The sequence below is a fragment of the Microtus oregoni genome, unplaced genomic scaffold (assembly GCF_018167655.1).
Source record: "Microtus oregoni isolate MIOR12 unplaced genomic scaffold, Mior012 000191F_ref0000080, whole genome shotgun sequence".
Classification (NCBI taxonomy): domain Eukaryota; kingdom Metazoa; phylum Chordata; class Mammalia; order Rodentia; family Cricetidae; genus Microtus; species Microtus oregoni.
The window spans coordinates 289,280-310,774 of record NW_024544850.1 but is presented as its reverse complement, the minus strand read 5'-3'; the positions used below and the strand labels follow the sequence as shown (position 1 = coordinate 310,774).

The 21,495-nt window shown below is 39.1% G+C and overlaps 1 protein-coding gene across 3 annotated transcripts in view; it reads right to left on the bottom strand.

The window, feature by feature from the left end:
• Nucleotides 1–21,495, bottom strand: part of LOC121445436 (zinc finger X-chromosomal protein-like) — a 40,167-nt gene that overhangs the window by 14,197 nt on the left and 4,475 nt on the right. For 2 of the 3 annotated variants that reach the window (XM_041647574.1, XM_041647576.1), the window contains exons 2-3: nucleotides 5,028–5,116; nucleotides 2,682–3,251 (exon numbers count right to left, since the gene is read on the bottom strand). In XM_041647574.1, the coding sequence (XP_041503508.1) occupies nucleotides 2,682–3,251; nucleotides 5,028–5,088 (631 nt within the window). In that variant the 5' untranslated portion in view covers nucleotides 5,089–5,116. Of the gene's footprint in view, nucleotides 1–2,681; nucleotides 3,252–5,027; nucleotides 5,117–13,363; nucleotides 13,384–21,495 lie in introns of those variants that run through there. The other variant, XM_041647575.1, reaches the window with a different exon arrangement.

Genomic DNA, 21,495 nt, shown 5'->3' with positions numbered 1-21,495 from the left:
CATTTTCCCACAACTATTTTGTTTTTCTTTCAGCTGAAAAAGTGCTACTTATATTCTAGCACTTTTTTTCCCATTCATCTGCTGGTGGCTACCTAGCTGGTTTTATTCTTAGTTATTGTAATGTAGCAGTAAACCTGGGTGTGTACGTTTCTCTGTGATATGCTGACTCAAGAGTCCTTCCTTTGGGTAGATACCCAGGAGGAGGATTGCTGAATCATATATTAGTTCTATTACATTTCAAGAAAATCTCCATACTGGTTCTATAGTAGCTACATCACATACTTGATACTGTTATTATGCAAACACTCTGGGAAATACCAGCGATTTCCATGTGAGACACTTCATATATTCTGTTACTTTATCAATTTCTCCTCTTTCCAAAATAGCATATTTACATTTTCAACTGCCAAGAAATGGAACCTCAATCTTATTTATTTATTTCTTTATTTTTGGTTTTCGAGACAGGGTTTCTCTGTAGCTTTGGAGCCTGTCCTGAACTAGTTCTTGTAGACCAGGCTGGCCATGAACTCAGAGATCTGCCTGCCTTTGCCCCTACCCCATTGCTGGGATTAAAGGCAAGTGCCGCCACCACCGCCTGGCTGCAAATCAAATTTTTAACAGAGCCTACATAATCTTTACCCACCAAACCTACTCCTCCTATTGAATGATTATCATGACCAAATCTTCCAAGACAGAAATCTTAGCGTCAAATGCCAGTCATCTCTGCATTATCTTTCCCCATCCAAGTCCCATCAATCTTCAATAAGAACAAATCTTATCCACTTTACTTTCTAATCTCTTGAGTTCAACTGTCTTCAATCCTCTTTATTATCAAAGTCTTTGGGATATTTAATTTTCTTGTTTTGTTTTTTTTGAGACAGGGCTTCACTGTACAGCTTTGGCTGTCCTAGAACTCGCTCTGTAGACCAGACTGGCCTTGAACTCACAGAAGTGCAGAGATTAAGGACGTGTGCCACCTCCACCTGGCTTGTTGTGTTTTTTGAGCCAGGTCTTACCGGCCCTAGAACTCAATCTTCCTGAGTGCTGGGGTTACAGAACTACACCACTACCACACCCCAACTTAAGGGTATTTGAACGACTGTCTCTTGTTCACTTATTCTTACTCTCTACTGCTACAAGGAATATCTTTCAAAATAAATTTAAACTTGAAATAAGCTACATCTCAAATCCCCCTACAGACCAGCAAAAACTTAAAAAAGGAAAATACTGCTGTGTGTTGGTTAGAATCTAGAAAAATAGATAATCTCATAAACTTCATATGAGGAATTATGCAAAACATTTGGAGGTATTATAACCACACATAAATATACATATTCTTTTCTAAATTTTTATTATTGTGTGTATGTGCATGTGTGTAGCGGGCACATATGTGGAAGAGGATTTTTGTTCTCCCTAGAAACAATGGCTTTCTTTGCGTATTTAGGAGTTTCCAATAACTGGATCACCTACAGCAATGCCAAACACACAAGTTCCATAAAACATGTTGGAATGGATGTTTTTCTTCCTTTTTACAAGGACTATTTCTTTTAAAAGTTCTATCATAACTTGTTAAGACCGTATCTTACTTTGCAGCCTAGGCTTACTTCAAACTTGCAGAAGTCCTCTTTCCTCAGCCTCCTGAGTTTTGAGATTACAGGCATGCATACACCAGCACACCTAGGTTAGATACCTTAGTAACTTTTAAAAGATATTTCCTATAAAATGCTGGTGAACTCTATTATATGGTATCATATATGAAAACTAGGCAAGTTTATAAATAGTGTATTGAGTTTTTATTTACCAAAGTATAGTGCTTTAAGGAGTTAAGAACTTATACTGGGTTAGAAACAGTTCTACCCAACCCAGAGTTTTGTATCTGAAAGTGGAATCAAGAAGTATAATGTTATAAGAAGAAACAGCTGTCCTCATGCCAACTTAAAACATTTGGAGGGCTATCCCCCAAACACCTTAGTTTGGTTCAGTGCTCTAATAAATTTGTCATGCTTGAAATTATGTCTCAGTACTGTGCACTTTCCCATTCTGTTCCATAAACAGTATTTTACACACAATTCAAGTATGCAAGTATTATTGTACATCCAAGAACATAAGTTCATACTTCAGATTTTCTCTGTCCAGTGGTTTGTTTCCTATACCTATAAGCATACAAGAAAATAAGTAGTTTGGTCATACATTTTTTTCCCAAGTTGTTTGAGGAGGATTCCTAATGCTAAAAGAGTCCTAAATCACATCCTTCATGATTTTGCAAAGTCACAGACTGTCTTTCTGTAACTGAAGAAACCACCTCTTTCTATCCCACCTTTATATAGAAACAAGTCAAGCACTTTTCACAATTTTCAATTACCTTACAGACTCCAAACTGAAAACTCATTTTACACATTTATTTTGTTTTATTGGAGACAGGGTCTCACTATGTAGCCTTAGCTGTCCTAGAACTCACTATATAGATCAGGCTGGCTTCGAACTCATAGAGATCCACCTGCCTCTGCTTCCCAAGGGCTGGGATTAAAGGTGTGCACCACCATACCTGGACAAGGTATTTTTACACATTTAATTTTAATGAACATTAAGCAATTATTATTCAATTTTCTTAACAGTGTTAAGAAAATTAACATGGCTTAATTTAGAAAAGTAGCACCCCAACAATGTACCCCGATACTTACAGGAAATCATAAGGTAGTCCTCACAGTTGGTTTTGTCGTCATCTTGCTGATCCACAGGGATCCCATTGGCATCTATGACTGCTTCAGAGGCACAGTCTGCTACCAACACTTCTTCTGAAACAACATCGGCGGCCAAAGGATCAGTGACAATTTCTGCTTCTACTACAGTATCGTGAACCACATGTTCAACGTGACCAACGTCAGACACATGTATAGATTCACTTGTCAAGACATGTTCAGGCATAGATATCGAGGCTGAAGTAATATCAGAAGCTAAAACATCATCCGGAACTGTGCAATGTGTTAAAGAAACTTCTTCAGTTACATCTGAGTCCAGCACTTGCTCTGGGATGATGACTGTTTCTGATACATCTGCTTCGTCCATGATATCTGGACACTGGACATCTTCTATAACAACGTCCTCAATAACATCTTGGATTACAACTGAGTCTGGGTCATCAGGAACAAAGTTGTGCACGGTTATGTCTGAATCCACAACATCTGACACAAAAACCGTTTCTTGTACTTCCACAACAATTTGATCCCCATCCATGTGTGTAGCACCAGCTCCTGAAAAATAAGCAAAGTCTTAAGCAAGTGTGGTTTGAATAAAAGTGACCCCTATCAGATCATATATTTGAATGTTTAGTCATCATGGAGTGGAACTGTTTGAAAGCATCATAAGAATTAGGAGGTGGGTACTTTTTGGAGGAAGAGTGTCACAGAGGGTGAGCTTGGAGGTTTCAAAAGCCCATGTGGTAGGCCCAGTCTCTCTCTGTCTCTCCCTCCCTCCTAATCTGGATAAAACTCTGTAGTTGTCAGCTACTTCTCCAGCCATGTTCCCCACAGTAGTAACAGATTAAACCTCTGAAACTATAAGCAAGCCCCCAATTAATGCTTTCTCTTCTAAATGGTGTCTCTTCACAGCAATACAACAGTGGCTAAGACATAAGTAAATAAAGTTATCAACTTCAGGACTAAATATTCCAATCAGCAAAATTATTATTCAATTTCACCCAAAATACACTAATTTATCAGTTTTCTTAAACATTTAGATTCCCCTGGATCCTCTGCCTTGGAAAAATAATCTATTTTTAAATAAAATTTTAAAAGACACTTTTTAGCATACTCTTTTAAGTACTTACCCCAAATCAATAGATAAGGAAAAACTATTGATAATAATACAATTGAGACAAAAAAAAACCTTCAAGACAGTAAAATTCTAGGAACACTAAAACACATTCAGTTACTTAAGGCATGGTTCTAAAACTTAAGTAATGTAACTACAGGTGGCAAATGCATCCATTTATATGCTTTTCATGCATTTTCCTTCTTGGTCTATCTCCCTTCCCACAACTTGTATTTTTTATTTTCCATTTTTCCCATGATTTTTTTCCACTTCCTTCACATCCTTCTCCTTTTTGTTCTGGCACCACCAACAGTCTCCACCTGACTATGGAATCTTAGACTTTGACCTTTATTCTAGAACATAAAAGGATTGGGGTATAAGCGAAAAGGAGGACAGCAGAAAATCTGTCTGAGGCTGTCTATCTCTACTGACAGACACTGAACAGAAATGCCACTGCCAAGGGGCAGTGGGATAAGGGGAGGTAGTAGAAGGAATCTACCCCTGACTTCAGAGTACTGGATTCTATTAAGCCTCCTCCCCACTGTCACTCCCAAAAGCAGCTCATAATACAGGAAACTCTTCCAGAGTCCGTTTTAGTTAAAGGGGTGACAGGAGATGAATCAATTTTTGCCCAGAGATTAAATAACTTAACTGAGATCACAGTTTGCACAGCATATGGTGCTCAGTAAATATTGTTCTCAACAAATGCTACAAACAGAACTATACATCCTTATGAGAAATACAAATCAAAATTTTTGAAAAATCCAGTATCTTGGCTGCCAGTCCAGAAAAAGTTAAGTTTTATGAGTTAAGTAAAGATCTAAGTCTAAACACGAAAATTCATTTCTTTTATATGTGCCTTACATATACACCCTAAAGGTCATTCTTCATATGCATGTGCTTTTACTTCAACCCATGCCATGAAATGGGGTGTGGAATTTTCTTTCTAGTTGTGGTGTCCTATCAGCACTCATAAGTTTTGGGTTTTGGAACATTTGGGATTTTCAGATTAAGGATATTCAACTTGTACTGACAAGAATATTAAAATCATTTATAAGTAAGTCAAATTTTTGGGTAGAAGGATGATAATGTGTTCACTTTCCCATTTGTAGATTCTAAAATCCAAGAGTGACTAACTATGAGAGTTAACAATTGGGCCCATAACAAACTCTCCATCTGGTAGATAAAAAGCACAATGCAATTACAAGTCATTATACCTGTTGCATCAAAAAATGAGTTTGGCGCCTGTGGTTGTAATTCAAGTCCATCTTCATCCATGGCCTTCAATTCTCATCAGTCACAACTCCTACATCAAGGGGAAAAGTGAAGTCAGTGTTAGTTTGGGTATCCTTTTTTTAATGTCACATTTTCATTTTTAAGCACTCAAGTTTTATGACTGACAAATATCTAATAAATAAACATATACATCAAAAGGATCACCTTTACCCAGGCCCATTATTAACTGAGATACATGCCAGGTATACACCTATAATCCCAGCATTTGGGAGGCTGAGGCAGGAGACTCACAAGTTCAAGACCAATCTGGGCTACACAGAGGATTCCAAATCAGTCTCAGCTACACAATAAGAGCCTGTCTAGTGAGGTCATGTCTCAAATAAATCAATAAAATAAAAATAAATTCACTGCAGGGTAGTGGTGATATACACCTTTAAACCCAGTACTTGAAAGGAAGAGGCAGGTCAATCTCTATTAAGTTCCAGGCCAGCCTGGTCTACAGAGCAAGCTCCAGAATGTCAGGGGTACATGGAGGAAACCCTGTCTCAAAAACCCAAAAATAAACAAACAAATAAATTTGGTAGGTTGGGATACTGCCTATATACACATCTCTTTTAAAGATTGATTTGAGCCAGGTGGTGGTATCAGAGCACACCTTTAATGCTAGCACCTGGGAGGCAGAGTCAGGCAGATATCTGAGTCTGAAGCCAGCCTGGTCTACAGAGGGAATTCCAGGACTGCCAGGACCACACAGAGAAACCCTATCTCAAAAACAAAAAATTATTTACCTTATGTGAATGCATAACATACATGGTTCATGCCATTGGCTAGAAAAGGGTGCCAAGTTTCCCCTGGAAGTAGAGTTATGGATGGTTATAAGCTACCACATGTGTTTTAGAATTTGAACCTGAGTCCTCTGGAAAAGCAGTCAATGATCTTTTATTTTTGTTTTGGGTTGGTTTTTTGTTTGTTTGTTTTGACTTTTCAAGACAGGGTTTCTCTATGTAGCCTTGGCTGTACTAGAACCCAATTCTGTAGACCAGGCTGACCTCAAAGTACCTGCCTCTGCCTTCCAAGTGATGGGATTAAAAGTGTATGCCACCACCTCCTGGCAACTAGTTTAAGGTTCAACTAAAAATTCATTCTGTAATTTACTGTGGGAAATTTCTGCACAATTTTGCATTACTTCTTTAAACTTATATACCCTCTCTTTCAACCACTATATTGAACAATCATAGAAACCCAAAGTATCTAATTATAGTAAAGGTAATGGTAGTAAGAACACTCTAGAATTCCATTTTACAGTGAGTGACTCCTCTCCCCCCTCCCCCAACTCGAGACAGGGTTTCTCTGTGTAGCTCTGGCTGTCCTGGAACTTGCTCGCAGACCACACCTTACAGGTGTGTGCCACCGCCTTTCTTAATTGATTTATGCAATTTTTCAGTGTATTTAATTCTTTTGGCATAGGTGATTAGTACTAGCTATGAAATGTTTTTTTTAAAGTTCATTTTTGAGCACAATAAAATCAACTTCCTACTCTCAAAAGTCTGCAACCATGAGCAAGAATGAGAATCTCCTCCAGTGATCCCGCTTGCACTCTCTGCCTACCTCCATCTCTCAGTCTAGGCTGCTAGAACAGAGGAACTGAGAAGTCATTTTCCCACTTTGGTTCAGACCAGTGAAATAAAGTCTACCAACAAAAAGAATCAAGTGAATGCCCTGAGAAAGTAGACGAAGTACCAACTGATTTTTGGATTCTGAGCCCAGAACTCCCTGAAGCCCCACTTTTTCTTTCCTTGGGATTTTGCAAGGCACCCCAATGACCTTAATTCTATCTCACCTACTTAGCAAAAAGCAAAAACTTAACATATCAAGTAATATATTACCAAGTACTATTTGGTTACTACTTCAAAAGATCTGACACCAAAGATTTTACTTGCCTGTTTCTAAGTACTGCGTAAATCTCCTCAATAGTTTCCCTATCTCTATTTTCTCACTTTTTAATTCAATCTAAATGGAGCTATTAGATGCATCTTTCTTTGGCCTTTAATTTTGTTAGTAAATACTATATACTCATGAAAATTTTAACAAAGTAATTTTTCTAAGCATCATTCCTGTTTAATCTTAAGTTCTAACTCCAAACTGTCTTTCCATCATTCTCTTTCCTACCATTCTCCCAAGTACCTCCCAGCACCACACAGGCACACACACTTCAGTAAACAAAAATGTCAGAACATCTCAACCCTGGCCTGACACACTAGGGCCATATAGTTCTTAAAGAAATATCACAAGAAACCCAAAACTTATATAACAAATGTTTTTCAGTGTGTCAGCGATGATTCTATTCACTTCCAGGAAATAGCTGTTTTGTGTTAAAAACAATTTGAAATTAAAACAAATGATGGCTAAATTAATAAACAAAAAACCCGGTTGTTCACCCATGAAAAACAAAGTGTACATGCTCTAAACTGTCACCACCCACTCCCTACCAGAATTACCTCTGGCTAGAATTCTTTTCCCTTTCTAAAATTGCAACTATGAAATGACAAATCTAAGTTAACCCTTTTTTTTCTTGGGGGGGGGGGTTCGAGAAAGGGTTTCTCTGTAGCTTTGGAGCCTGTCCTGGAACTAGCTCTTGTAGACCAGGCTGGCCTCAAACTCAGAGATCAGCCTGCCTCTGCCGCCCAATTAAAGGCGTGCTGAGATTAAAGGTGTGCGCCACCACTGCCCGGCTAAATTAACCTTCTAAGCATAACGAAATATTACATGAAATTAAGTCAACTAAGGGGATACATTAAGGTTCTTAGGTTCCACATTCCTCAAATCTCCCTACATAAGACTAATTCTCATTAACTCTAAAGATTCTCAACTTGTTTAACAACTACTTTGCTCCACTTTTATCTCTCTTGGCTTTTCTATTAAGACTCTAACAGGTAATCAATTCCACTGATTCTGAAGTTCATTCCTGCCTGTTTTTCCAAGTGCCATCCTAAGTCTCTTCCCCTTCTCTACACAGCTAGCTGCCCTGACTCCCCTCACCACACTAAAACTGAAGCCTAATCCTAGTCTGGTACACTAAACTATTTTCTCTTACTGTTTTCTCTCTACTCCCCTGGGCTATTTGCACAGACCACCAAAATTTATATACTCAAAGCAGAACCTTAAGCCTCTACCAGACTGACGACTCTTGGCCACTATTCCTTTCTCCTTCTTCCCCACTCACTGTCAGTCCAGGATGCCAGATCTTGTCAACTACTTCTTTGCAGAACTTCTCAGCAATCCATCCCAGTTCTTATTATCTCCAGTCTTTATTACTGTCTCTCAGCTTCATACTTCCTGATCCCTGAGGCATGAAAATAGCCTCTCAAGTACCCTTGCTCTTTACTGCCACTCCCATAACAAATCTAGGAACCCAGCACAAGTTGAATCGGTGCCAAATTCTGAGGCATTCCTGTTATCTGTGGAAGACTAATCCTCCTACCACTGCTTTGATCACGGCACTCCCCTGGGCTCAGAATACTTCAGCACCCCCCTACCTCACCCCACCCCCCCACCCCCCATATTCATTCTACAATATGAACCTGACGTGCCAGGAGACAATTATCTGCTGTTATTTTCATCTTTTAATCATACACATATTCTAACATATTCTAGCAAACATGGAAGAGGGCCATTGCAAAACTCAAATAGGTTTGGAAAAATAGACTTTGTACTTACAAGTAGAAATGACTATACTGAGGGCTTTGTAACCCCTCCAGGGTTAGACTTGTTAATTCCCTCTGACAATCAAAATGAAATTGTGTTGTTAGAAATACTCTCTGGGGTAAAATCAAGTAAGGGTCATTGCAAAAGGTGGACCAACAATGACACGGATTTGTCTGTGGAAGTGTCTGTGTGCTGTGGAGCAGGAACCAACCTCCAAAAGTAGCCAAATAAACACAATGGTTCAGAGCACCAAGATGAAATCCAAATGAAAAAGAACAAAGAACCAAATTATTACTACCTTTCTCAAGCACCCTCAAAGCACCTCTGAGATTCCTTCACCCTAGTTTGGAAAACTATTCCCTCCTGGTACATAAGTCGTAATTCTGAAAGAAGTCACAATGGAAAATGAAGTTTTAAAGGAAATACTGAACTGGGAGAAATCCACAAAATTCCCACGCTTCCTTACTTCCAATCTTTAAAATAGAACAATAAACACTCCCACCAACTCAGTAGGAAGAGTAATGGCATTTTATCTCTTAAATTCAGAATTTATGATAATTTGCTGATTTTATATTTCTTTAATTTCCTTTTGAGGAGGTGGAGAGGGAGACAGGATCTTACAGCGCAGTCCCATGCTGGCTTCAAACTTATGGCAATCCAGCTGAGTTCTAGTTCCGTATATCCACACATTGCTTTGACTACTTTCTTCGGTAAATTAACAGGAGTCTTAGATATGTATATTGCCAATATACATATACAAAAACCACTTTTTTGCTTGTGGTCCCCTAGAACTTTGATTTAATAAAATGGCTGACTACCGTCATTTCTGTCACACTCAAGAGAACTAATTTGTAAACTATATGGTAGATAAAATGGTTCAAATCCCGCCGGGCGATGGTGGCGCACGCCTTTAATCCCAGCACTCGGGAGGCAGAGGCAGGCGGATCTCTGTGAGTTCGAGACCAGCCTGGTCTACAGAGCTAGTTCCAGGACGAGCTCCAAAGCCACAGAGAAACCCTGTCTCGAAAAACCAAAAAAAAAAAAATGGTTCAAACTTCCCAAGAGTAACAAAAGCAAGCCTATCCAGAATTATTTTCAGAAAGTAAAAATGGTGAAAAAACCTAATATCTTCCCTCCAAAGTAAGCTTTCCTAATTTTTTGCCACGTTGTTCATTATTAGCTATTTCTCCAAATAGTCTCAAATCCAGACACATATTTTATTTCTCTTAGGTTAACCCTCAAAGTCAGCTATTCTTTTTATTTTTCAGGACAGGGTCTATTCAGCCCTGGCTGCCTAAACTTACTATTAGACCAGGCTGTTCTCAAACTCACCCTCCTGCCTTTGCTTCCCAAGTGCTGGTACTATATTAGCCACTATATGCCTGGCTAAAGTCAGATATTCCTAAATCTCATCAGTTTTTATTTATTTTCGCTGTTATCACTCTAACAAGCTCTTCTCAACTCAAACGTATGCTCAGTGGGCCCTTCAATCAAGATTTGACCCCTTCTTAAACAAAGGAAATTTTCTTGGTTTTTTTGGTACTAGACATTTCAAGGGTCTTTGAACAAAGAGCAGGTAGTCTACCAGAAAGTTGAATCTCAGCCTTCTTTTTCAGTTTCTGAAGCAATTCCTGCCTCAGTTTTTCCCACTGGTATTACAATATCTATGTCATAAGGTCAAGCTAAGTTCTTGCATACTAGACATTTTCTTATTGTTTTTCCAGGCGTTGCTAATGCATTTTTTTTCAGAACTAGAGATTGATTCTAGACCTCGTACATGCTAATGCTAGGTTAAGTGCTCTACCACTGAACTAGATGGAACACCAGCCAGCTCCTTCCATTTTCTCTATTTAGTCTTCCTTTTGTTTTGTGGTCTCAGAAAAGGCTGGCTTGTACTCACGCAGCCCCAGGCTGGTCTCAAATCAGTAACTATTCTCCTGCCTCAAACTCCTGCGTGCCACTCTACTGGCTTCTCTATTCGCTCTTACTAGAGTTCCTATTACAGGATAAATACTCCTAAATCTGTCCTCTATTATCACTAACTTCCCTCTTATTTGCCTCTGAATTATGAATTGATGTGTGTGGGTATGTGCATGTGAGTGCAGGGTTCCAGAGGCAGGTGTGGGATCTTCTGGAGCTGAAGTTACAGATGGTAGATCTGTCCAACACGGACGCTGGTCTTCTATAAGCTCTTAACCACTGAGCTGTCTCTCTGACCCCCAACTTTCTCTTCTTATATCTACTTTTCTACTAACTTTTCTATACTAGCTACCTGGACAGTCACAAATAAGATGCTTTGTTTTGTTTTGAATTTGAGACAAGGTCTGTCTATTATGTTGTCCCTGGCTGTCCCGGAGGGCCCTGGGATCTAGAGATCCATCAGCCTCGAGTTCCTAAGCAAACTGAGGTGTTTTCCCCCCTATAGTTATCTTCTAAATTTTTTTGGTAGACAAACATCTTCCCAGATATTTCTGAGACCCCAATGCTTATTCTATTTCTTCTCTAGTGCTCCATTATTCAGTTGGCTGTTTTGGAAGCCCCTTCCAAACTGCTGGGTTTCTTCAAAAGCATTGTTCCTTTTGGTTGTTCACATTTATAAACAAGTTGCTAAATTAGTTACACTGACAGCCGGGAGACTTTCCTCAGCCCCAATGAAAAGCTCTGCTTTGACAAGTAGTGAATTTGGGTTCTAACAGTCACCATCTAAGTCACAGGCATCCTTTCTCATATCAGTATACAAGAGAGAGAAAAACCCGTGTCATCAGTCAGGCTTTCATTCAACAGTGGTAAAGTGCAACATTTTCCATGGCCAGTATCCTAGCCTGCAGAATAAGCCAACTAAAACACTGCCCCTTAGATGGGCCTGGTGGCACAGGCCGACAATCCTACTTGGGAGACTGAGACTGGACTGTGCTACAGAGTGAATTCAGTCTTAAAAAGAAAAAGAGGGCTTAGAATATAGCTCAGAAATAAAGTACCTTGCCTAACATGCAATACAACCCCAACCTTTGTGGATTTTGTTTAGTTTTATTTTTTGTTTTTTTTTTTTGAGACAGGGTATATTTCTGGCTGTCCTGGAACTTGCTTTGTAGACCAGGCTTGCCTCAAACAGAGATTAGCCTGCCTCTGCCTCCCTGAGTGCTGGGATTAAAGGTGTGTGCCACCATTGCCCAGATACCCCAACCTTTGTTGCCACAGCACCCATTTTGCAAATTCATGTGTACAAACAAATGTGCAACTCAGATAATTTAATGCATTTCCTTCTGCAAAACCACCAAAGATAAGCCCTACCTACACCCAAAGGGAAATGGCTCAGCTTTCACCACCTGGCTACATCCACGGCTTGTTCTTACAGGATACCACTTCTTAGCCACAGATTCTCTAAAACTCTTGGTTTTTGCCATTGACAGATTCTAAATTGCTTTATTCAAGAAGAAAATCACAGTATTCTGATGAAAAGTACATTTCAGGGTTCCCCCCAACGCCAGGTTTTTATTTTTATCCTCAATTTGATTTTGGCAGAAAGGAAAAGCAAAGGTATTTGATCTTTATTCTATGTTGAATCCAAAGTCATAATTTTTATTGTACAAAAAATTTAGTATGGAAGTGTGTAAAAAAAAAACACAAAAGCTGGGCGGTAGTAGTGCATGCCTTTAATCCCAGTACTTGAGAGGCAGAGACAGGCAGGTCTCTGTGAGTTCGCTTGGCTGGCATGTGTGAAACTCTTTAAAAAAAAAACTAATTTAAAAAAAGTAAAGTCTTAATCCCAGCACTCAGGAGGCAGAGGCAGGCGGATCTCTGTGAGTTCGAGACCAGCCTGGTCTAAGAGCTAGTTCCAGGACAGGCTCCAAAGCTACAGAGAAACCCTGTCTCGAAAAAAACAAAAACACCCCACAAACAAAAAAAAATTTAAAAAATTAAATCTGGGGCTGGAGACATGGCTCAGCAGTTAAGATCACTGACTGTTCTTCCAGAGGACCCAGAGTCAATTCCCAGCACCCACACAGTGGGCATAGCTGTGAGGTGGAGGCTCCAAGCCCCTCACAGAGAGAATGCCTGCTGCTGTGAATGGAAGAACTCTGTCCTTCTTTGCCCTGTCCCACTTGGAACTTTTTGTATGTTTCACTCAGGAATTCAATGCCAAGTTGTTAGACTAGTTTTTCCATAAAACCATTCTGTGCCAATTGGTAATTTCAAGGTTTTGTTTGTTTAAAGTTTGAGTCCGAACTTTCACAATCTATTAAAAATTGGCCCTAAAATGACAAACTTAAAACCCTTATTTTTCCAAAACCCTTATTCTATTCCTGTTCAGATTAAGAACTGCCAAAAATATCCTCTAAATTTAGCTGCATTTGAAAGCTAACAATACCATACTGTGTTAAATGCTTTTAAGACTTGCTCGATGGTAGAAATAGTACAGGCTTTGCACTTGTTTTCAGACATAGAAAGCATTAACTCTTTTATAAAACAATGTCCTTTAAATTCATGCAGTAATTTACCAATCCACTGTTGCCATATAACATTCTACTGTTTATCATAAAGGAACAAACGTAACAACTCTGGTTCACCCTCTCCCACTTCAACTGTGACTGATTTTTAAGTTGCTTTGTACCTTTTGCTGAGATTTTCAAAGTCCTACTCGCGTCTCCTCAAGTAGAGTATTCTGTCTTTAGCTCTAAGTGCAGTACTGGAGTGCAATGTGTAAAACGAGGATGAAGACGGTATTTAAACATAAAATAGAGAGATTAATTTAATCTACATTGGACAAAAATATATGAAATAAAACCATCCACAGGTAAAACTTAAAAAAATCATTTCCCATCAACTGCAATGCAGGGTAAAGAAACGTTAGTGTTATAAGGAAGTGCTTCCTTGTCCATTTCCTTAGTTCCTCGAATCTCTGCAGCCATCTTTTACCAAACTGGGTATTTAATTAATTGCTGGCCTAGTCATCTGATAATTTGTTAACTTAGCTGAGTGTTTTTCTTATGCAGTCCCTTTCTCAATGAGTCATATATATAACCTTGCATTTAAAAAACAACAACTTAGGCTGGGCATGGTAGTGCAATACCTTAAATCCCAGCACTAAAGAGGCAGAGGGTACTCCTTGAGTCTGACTGAGGACAGCCTGGTCTAAATAGTAAGTAACTTCAAAGATAGCCAGGACTACACAGAGACCCTCTCTCAAAACAAAACAAAGCCTTTCTACTACATTAGAACTTAATGGGTTTTGTGTCGTTGTGTTTTTAATTTTCATTACACTTCTTTATTTAGTGTTTATGAGTAGATACATGTGGATGTGCATATTCGCAAGACTCACATCCTAGTGAAGACTCACATGACAGCCTCCAAGTCAGCCTTCCCTTTCTATCATGTGGTCTCGAAGAACTGAACCCAGGTAGTCAGGCTTAGCAGCAGGCATCCTCACCTGGCGACTCATTTGCTATTGCTAGGTTTTGATTTTTTGAAAAAGAATTCTCACAACAGCCCAGGCTGCCTTTGAATCACAACAATCTTCCTGTCTCAGCCTCCTGAGTGCTGGAATGACAGGTGGAGCTACTCTATATATATGCCTTCCATTTATAGTTTACTGTACGCTCACCTTCAACTACTTTATTCAAACTAATTCTCTTCTTAATTGTCTGGTAACTACTTTAAAAAAAATCACATATTGCCACTTGGTACTTTTTATATAGTTCAGTGCTAAAGTGCTTGCCCAGCATTATGAAACTGGGTTCTATGCAATACCACAAATATAAACTTTGAGCATTTATTTATGGTTTTATTAATTATTTTTGCTTGGGGTTGTTTGTTGAGAATTAGTCTTTCTATGTAACCCCGACTGTCATGGAACTCCTATGTAGACCAGATGGCCTTGAACTAGAGATTCTACCTGCCTCTGCCTCCCAAATGCTGGGATTAAGGGCATGGGCCACCATGGTAAACTAATTATGAACAGTTAACATCACTGTCCTACCACAACACCAACACTAAAAGTAACTACTATACCTTACCGACATGAACACGACTTCTATTACCACTTTTCCTAAATATGCTATGTTAGGTCTCGGAGATGCTGCAGTTGTACTACTAACACCAGTAATGGTCTCCACATGTCCTAAACACTGGCAAGAATATTGGGCCTTTCCATAACTAGAACAATGTTTTTAAACTGGCAGCTGCAGAACTGTAGAGTCTTTCTACACTGATCTTCTGTTAATGCAATTAGCAATTAAATTTTGCACAAATAACTTAATAAATCCTTGAGCTGTTAAACAAAAGAACAGGCTGGGTTTGCCCTACAAGACCAGCAGTAAATATGTTCCAAGCTATCAATGAGCGTTTAAACTTCAATCTTCCCCTGGAACTAAACTAAGGAACCACCTAATTTAAGGAAGGAATAATCTAAGGCTGTTTTTTTTAAGAAAGTACAAAGACAATAAAATACTACTAAACTAAAAACCTAAAAATAAAAGTTGGGGGGGGGGGCTGATATAGAAAAAAATGGCAAACTTCTAAGATTAAGTTAACGCTAACACATTGAGGGGACATACAAATTACCAGCAGTAACTTTGTTAGACACAGAACCTAGGCTGGAGAGGCAGCTTGGTGGTAACATGCTCATCTATCATGTACAAGATCCTGGGCTCAATCCTACCACCAAAGAAAGAAAGAGGAGGAAGGAAAAAAAAACGAGTGTAATCACCATAAAGATTTTTAAAATAAATATAGCTGTAAGGTGTAACACTTTCAAAAATCATCAAGTTTTCCCCAAACTGTATGAACTATGCCAGAACACAAAGAAAGCTTTGTCAATTATTTTTACAAAAGTGATTTGTCACTTAAAACAAAAACACAAAACAATTTAACCAAACTAGAAACTTTGTGATTATGAATTCCAAGTTAAATATTATAAATAACACCTATCAGGCAGGTGAATCTCTTGAGTTTGAGGCCAGGTTGCTCTCTACAAGAGCTAGTTCTAGGACAGCCAAGGCTACACAGAGAAACCCTCTTTCAAAAAAAATATTAATAGTACAGACCCACTCCACAAACAGAGAGAAGTTAATACAGTACAATCATTGCCGTGTTAAAGGTAGGAGCCAAATAATAGTCAAAATTAAATCATTCAAAAAGGGAAGCAGGCCAGGCGTAGTGATGCATGCCTTTAGTCCTAGCACTCACAGAAGCAGGCAAATCTCTGAATTCTAGACCAGCTTGGTCTACAAAGCAAGTTCTAGGTCAGAGAGGGCTACACAGAGAAACTCGGTCTCAAAAAACAAAAACAAAACAGCTGGGCGGTGGTGGCGCACACCTTTAATCACAGCACTTGGGAAGCAGAGGCAGGCTGATCTCTGTGAGTTTGAGGTCAGCCTGGTGTACAAGAGCTAGTTCCAGGACAGGCACCAAAAACTACAGTGGCTAACAGCAAGTTTGAGCACCAAGTTTCAGGCCAGTTAGAGAGAGTTACATGAGACCTCATCTTTAACAAAAAAAAAAGGGCAATGTATTTAGAACCACTTAATCACAAAAATAAAGAGGCACCAAAATCATAAGACCTAGTTATCAGAGAAAAGTTTTCAAATTTCAATATATGTACCTCAAAAATAAGTTAAATAGCCGGGCGGTGGTGGTGCATGCCTTTAATCCCAGCACTTGGGAGGCAGAGGCAGGTGGATCTTTGCGAGTTTGAAGCCAGCCTGGTCTACAAGAGCTAGTTCCAGGACAGGCTCCAAAACTATAGAGAAACCCTGCCTTAAAAAAAGGGGGGGGAGGAATTAAGAAAAATAAGCAAGCCTCCAAATGAATTTGTTTTAATGTCAGAACACACAGAAACAAAGCAGAAGGAAGGCAATAATAGTTCCCAGAGTAGAAACACAAAGCACCCATAAAATGAACAGCTGGAGAAGTCTGGAAAGTACAGGTTAGTTACTAACTTATGAACAACACTAATAAAAAAATGGTAATTAAAGTCAATTTCCTAAACATCATCGAAAAAACCCTGTATTTATCAAAACAGTTGAGAACTTATACTTTTCTAAGAAAGGAAACTTTATTTTGTATAAATCACCAAAGAGTAAAGAAAAACTCAAGAAAAGCCAAAAGGCCATACCATGGGAGAGAAGAGGCTATGGCTAAATCAAGTCCAGCTGGGCAGTGGTGGCACACACCTTTCATCCCAGCACTCAGGAGGCAGAGGCAGGCAGATCTCTGCATGGGCTACAGAGCAAGCTCCAGGACAGCCAGGACTACGCAGAGAAAACCTGTCTCCAAAAACAAATCAATCATCAATCAAACCCAAAACCTACCAAAAAAGGAAAAAGAAACCAAGTACAGTTTTACAAATGGAGACCTGTCTAACTTTCAATAATCAGATCACTTCTACTAAACAGACCTGTTTCAAAAAAGAGGGAATGCTCCCCAATTCATCTTACAAGGTTAGCTGGGCACAGTGATACACACCTGTAGAGGGAAAAACAATCAATTAATAGAATATCCTATTTCCTTAGTATCTAGGATTTTCATTTAGACTTACCAAAATTAAAAAAAAACCTTTGAAATTATTTAGGTAGGACTTTTATACTATGTTGTACATGTATGAATGTACGCGTGCACGCACATACACACCCATGGCCCTATGATTCAGAGAAATTAGCAGGGCATTCCTAATTTACATTCAGGGTTCTGTGAGTCGCTCTTCTAACTCTTCAAACCTGTTCACTTGTTCCTAACAAAACTATTTTCTGTCAGCAAGTGTTGGTGATGCAGCGTTCCCTAAAACGCTTTACTATTATCTGTGGATTTTCTTTGAAGGCAAACACCCATTTAGCAACTGCTTCTGTGTTCTGTTGCACTGTTTGACATGAAATAGTATGAAACAATGCACAGATTCTCTAAAGTGATAAGAAAATTAAGAGTCCTGACCAAGCCTGTGCTTGTGCAATCAATTGTAACTATATGATGACACCTGCCTGGGCAAGCAATTCATTATACAATACCATCAACAGGGCTCTATTTTTATTTTAAGATGTTAAAATGTAGGAAGGAAATCCATGACATATGTCCTGAGAGTTCAACAATGTAAGATCAATTCACCACGCTGCTTATGAAAACAGAATAGAAAGTTAGACTGGTACAGCCCAGTTGAAGAGCACTTGTCTAGCTATCATGCACAAGGTTCTGGAGTCAAGCCTCAGCACAAATGGGGGAAGGGAGCTGGCAGCAGAGCCTCTAATTCCATAGGCTGTGGTAAGAAAACCTCAAATTCTATTCCAGCCTGAGCTAAAGAATAAATTCAAGGCCAACATAAACAAGTATGTGAAAAAAAACTAACAATAAAAAAACAGGAATGCAGGGGCTGAGGATGTTGTTTGCTTGTCTAACACGCATGAAATTCTAGGTTCAATCCCCAGCACTGCATACACCATGCTATCTAAAAGGCTACCAAGGAACTGAGCATAATGGTAAGAAATGGCAATAAATGTCTGTAATTCTGGAGGAGACTGAAGATCCAAAATTCAAGGTTATCCTTAGCTACATACAACTAGTAACAGTCTGGGATACATGAGGGGGAAAAGGAGAAACACAACTTGGCAGAAGAACACTGGTCTAGCATGTGTGAATCACTGAGTTTAGTCCATAGTGCCACAAAAGGGGCGTCAGAGAACAAACTAAGAGAAGACCTGACTTAAATCACAACCAAGATTATAAACTAAGACTAGAATTTTCAATAGAGGTAGATGCAAATCCAATAAAAATCCAATCGTTCTTCCCAGAAATTGAAAAACTAACCCTAAAGGAGACAAAAAAAAGATAAAATAATCCTTAAGATAAAAAGGAATATACAAAGACTTAATTATAAAGCTATCATCATTAAATCAATGTGGCAGTGATAGAACTAGCCAAACAGGGCAATAAAAACAGAAAGAGAAACTAAAAACAGATGTGAAGCCAATGAGACGGCTCAGAGGGCATAAGAACGTGCAACCAAACCTGACAACCTGAATTCAATCCCCAGGACCCACAAGATAGAGAACCTCACAACACACACACACACACACAATGTAATTAAATTTAAACAAAATAAAAACAGATGTGCAGATGTGTGGAATATGGTATACCTCAGGGGTTGGGGAAACAAGGCTCAGTTATTTGAGAAATTCAAATGCAAACATAAATGAGATCCCTATATCACACACTAGAAAAAAATTTCCAAATTGTACATAAGAAAAAGCACACCAGGAGGTGGTGGTGCGCATGCCCTTAATCCCAGCACTAGGGAGGCAGATGGATCTCTGTGAGTTCAAGGCCAGCTTGGTCTACAACAGCTAGTTCCAGGACAGCTAGGGCTATTACACAGAGAAACCCGGGGGGGGGGGGCGGGAAGCACACAGCCAGGTAGTGGACACACACACACACACACACACACAGCCAAATCTGGCTACTTTCACATTAAGACCTACACAAAAAGTAAACAAAACTACAAGAAAAGTCACAGAGTAGGAAGATATTTTCATCATATATAATAACAAATCTTTAGGATCCAGAATACAAAAATATCCATAGACCGTAAGAAAAAAGACAACAGGCCGGGCAGTGGTGGTGCACGCCTTTAATCCCAGCACTTGGGAGGTAGAGGCAGGCGGATCTCTGTGAGTTCGAGACCAGCCTGGTCTACAAGAGCTAGCAGGACAGGTTCTAAAGCTACAGAGATACCCTGTCTCGAAAAACAAAAACAAAAAAAGAAAAAAGAAAGAAAGGAAGGAAGAGACCAACATAAAAATCAATAAAAGGATGCATGGACAAATGATTCCCAGAAAACTCAAATGGGCACTAAACTTGAAGGGGGTGGTCCAGCCAACCCCAAAAGTAACCAAAGAAATGCAAAATAAACACAGTAAGCAGAGTGCATTTATACCCAACAGTTTCACAAAAATAGCAAAATCTAATCTTTTGGCAATGATCAAGATCAGAAACAACTGGTAAGATTGTCAAATGCAACTGGGCGTTTTTGCAATTCCCTGTAAAATTAACAATGCAGACTTCTTCAATGCAGCAACCGCACCTCTACTAGTCTAGGGACAGAGAGCTGTTTGAGGACGTTCACAGCAGCACTGTTAGAAAGTGCTGAAAACTGCCAACAGCCTCACGTGCCCCCCCCCAAGGAAACATCACAGTGTTTTCATACATTCAAGTACAGCATGGGGAGGGCTTTCCTAGCAGTCAAAGACTGGCTCTGAAGCCCAGCACCGCTTGCCCCAAACATCAAGAGTGAACTACAACAGTAGTTTTCATTCAAACCTTTTGGTTTTAGGACTCGTTCAAGCTTTCAAAAATAAAGGACCACAAGAAGTTTTTTTTTTGTCATTCATATTTAAAGAACTTGAAACTACAAGTCCATCCAGCCTGGTGACACCTAAGCACTTGGGAGGTTAAAAGCAGGACTGCTAAGTTTCAAACTCCTCTGAAACTGAAGTGAGCTTTTGTTTTGTTTTGGTTTTTGGAGAGGTTTCTCTGTGTAGTCCTGGCTGTCCTGGAACTCCCTTGGTATTTCAGGCTGGCCTCTACTCAGATCTACCTGGCTCTGCCTCCTGAGCACTGGGATTAAAAGTGTGAACACCACCATCGCTGAGATAGAGATTTAAAAACATTAATGCATTAAAAATCTTATTATATATAAGCATAAATAATTTTAGAATTAATTTTTAAGTAAAAATGAAACTTTTACAATTCTGCAAATCTAATGACTCTCTTCACAGAGAAAAAGATGAATGTCAACCGTTTCTGTGCTTACTCCATTATGACACTGTTCAATTCTCTAATACGTGTATAATGTACAAATGACTGTGGATGAAAAGAGCAAATAATGGTATTATGAAAATCTGACTTCATAGACCCCCCTATAAGACTATTAGGGATCCCAGAAATTCCTGCAGCACATCGGAAAGCCAATAAATTGAATCTCAAAACTTATAATTAATAGGTAGGGCATGGTGGTGCAGAGGCAGGCAGATCTCTGAGTTCAAGGCCAGACTGGTTTACAGAAGGAGTTAGAGGACAGCCAAGGCTTTACAGAGAAACCCTGTGTCGAAAAAAAAGAAGAAAAAGAATGAATACATAGAACAATCCACAATAGACAGCTAAAACACATATTTGCTATTTTTTCATTACACACATATTAGAGCAACGTAATGGGGATATTAAAAAAGAGAAATGGGGATGAAGGGGGATGCGCCCTTGAATCTGTTAGACTATTCATCAAACATGTGTGTGTATCAAATAACATAACACACTAAAATTTGTAAACTCTCATTAATATTTACTTTTCGTAATTTTGAAATACTTCATAATTTAAAACTTTAATTTTTAAAAGACAAATGACTATATACATCAAGGCCATGTAGTTTCTTTAAGTGTACTTCCTGCTGAACAAAAAAAGGGGGGGTTAAGATTACATGGATTTTAAAAAATGCTGTCTGGAAAAACAATTTGGCAGGAATAAGAGCATGCTGGCCATATTCCAATCAGATCTGGGATAGGGATAGAGGTTACTCAGCACCTGGGTTTGACCTGCTGTCCTCACAAGATAGGTGTGCCTTAAAATGAATATTCCTTGGTCAAAGGACATGCTAGATAGATAACTGAATTTGAATAGCTGGAAACTATTCAACTTAAATAAACCAAATTTACTGTGCCCAATAATTTAGGTAATTGTTTGGGGGAGATAATGAACATCTGCCAGGT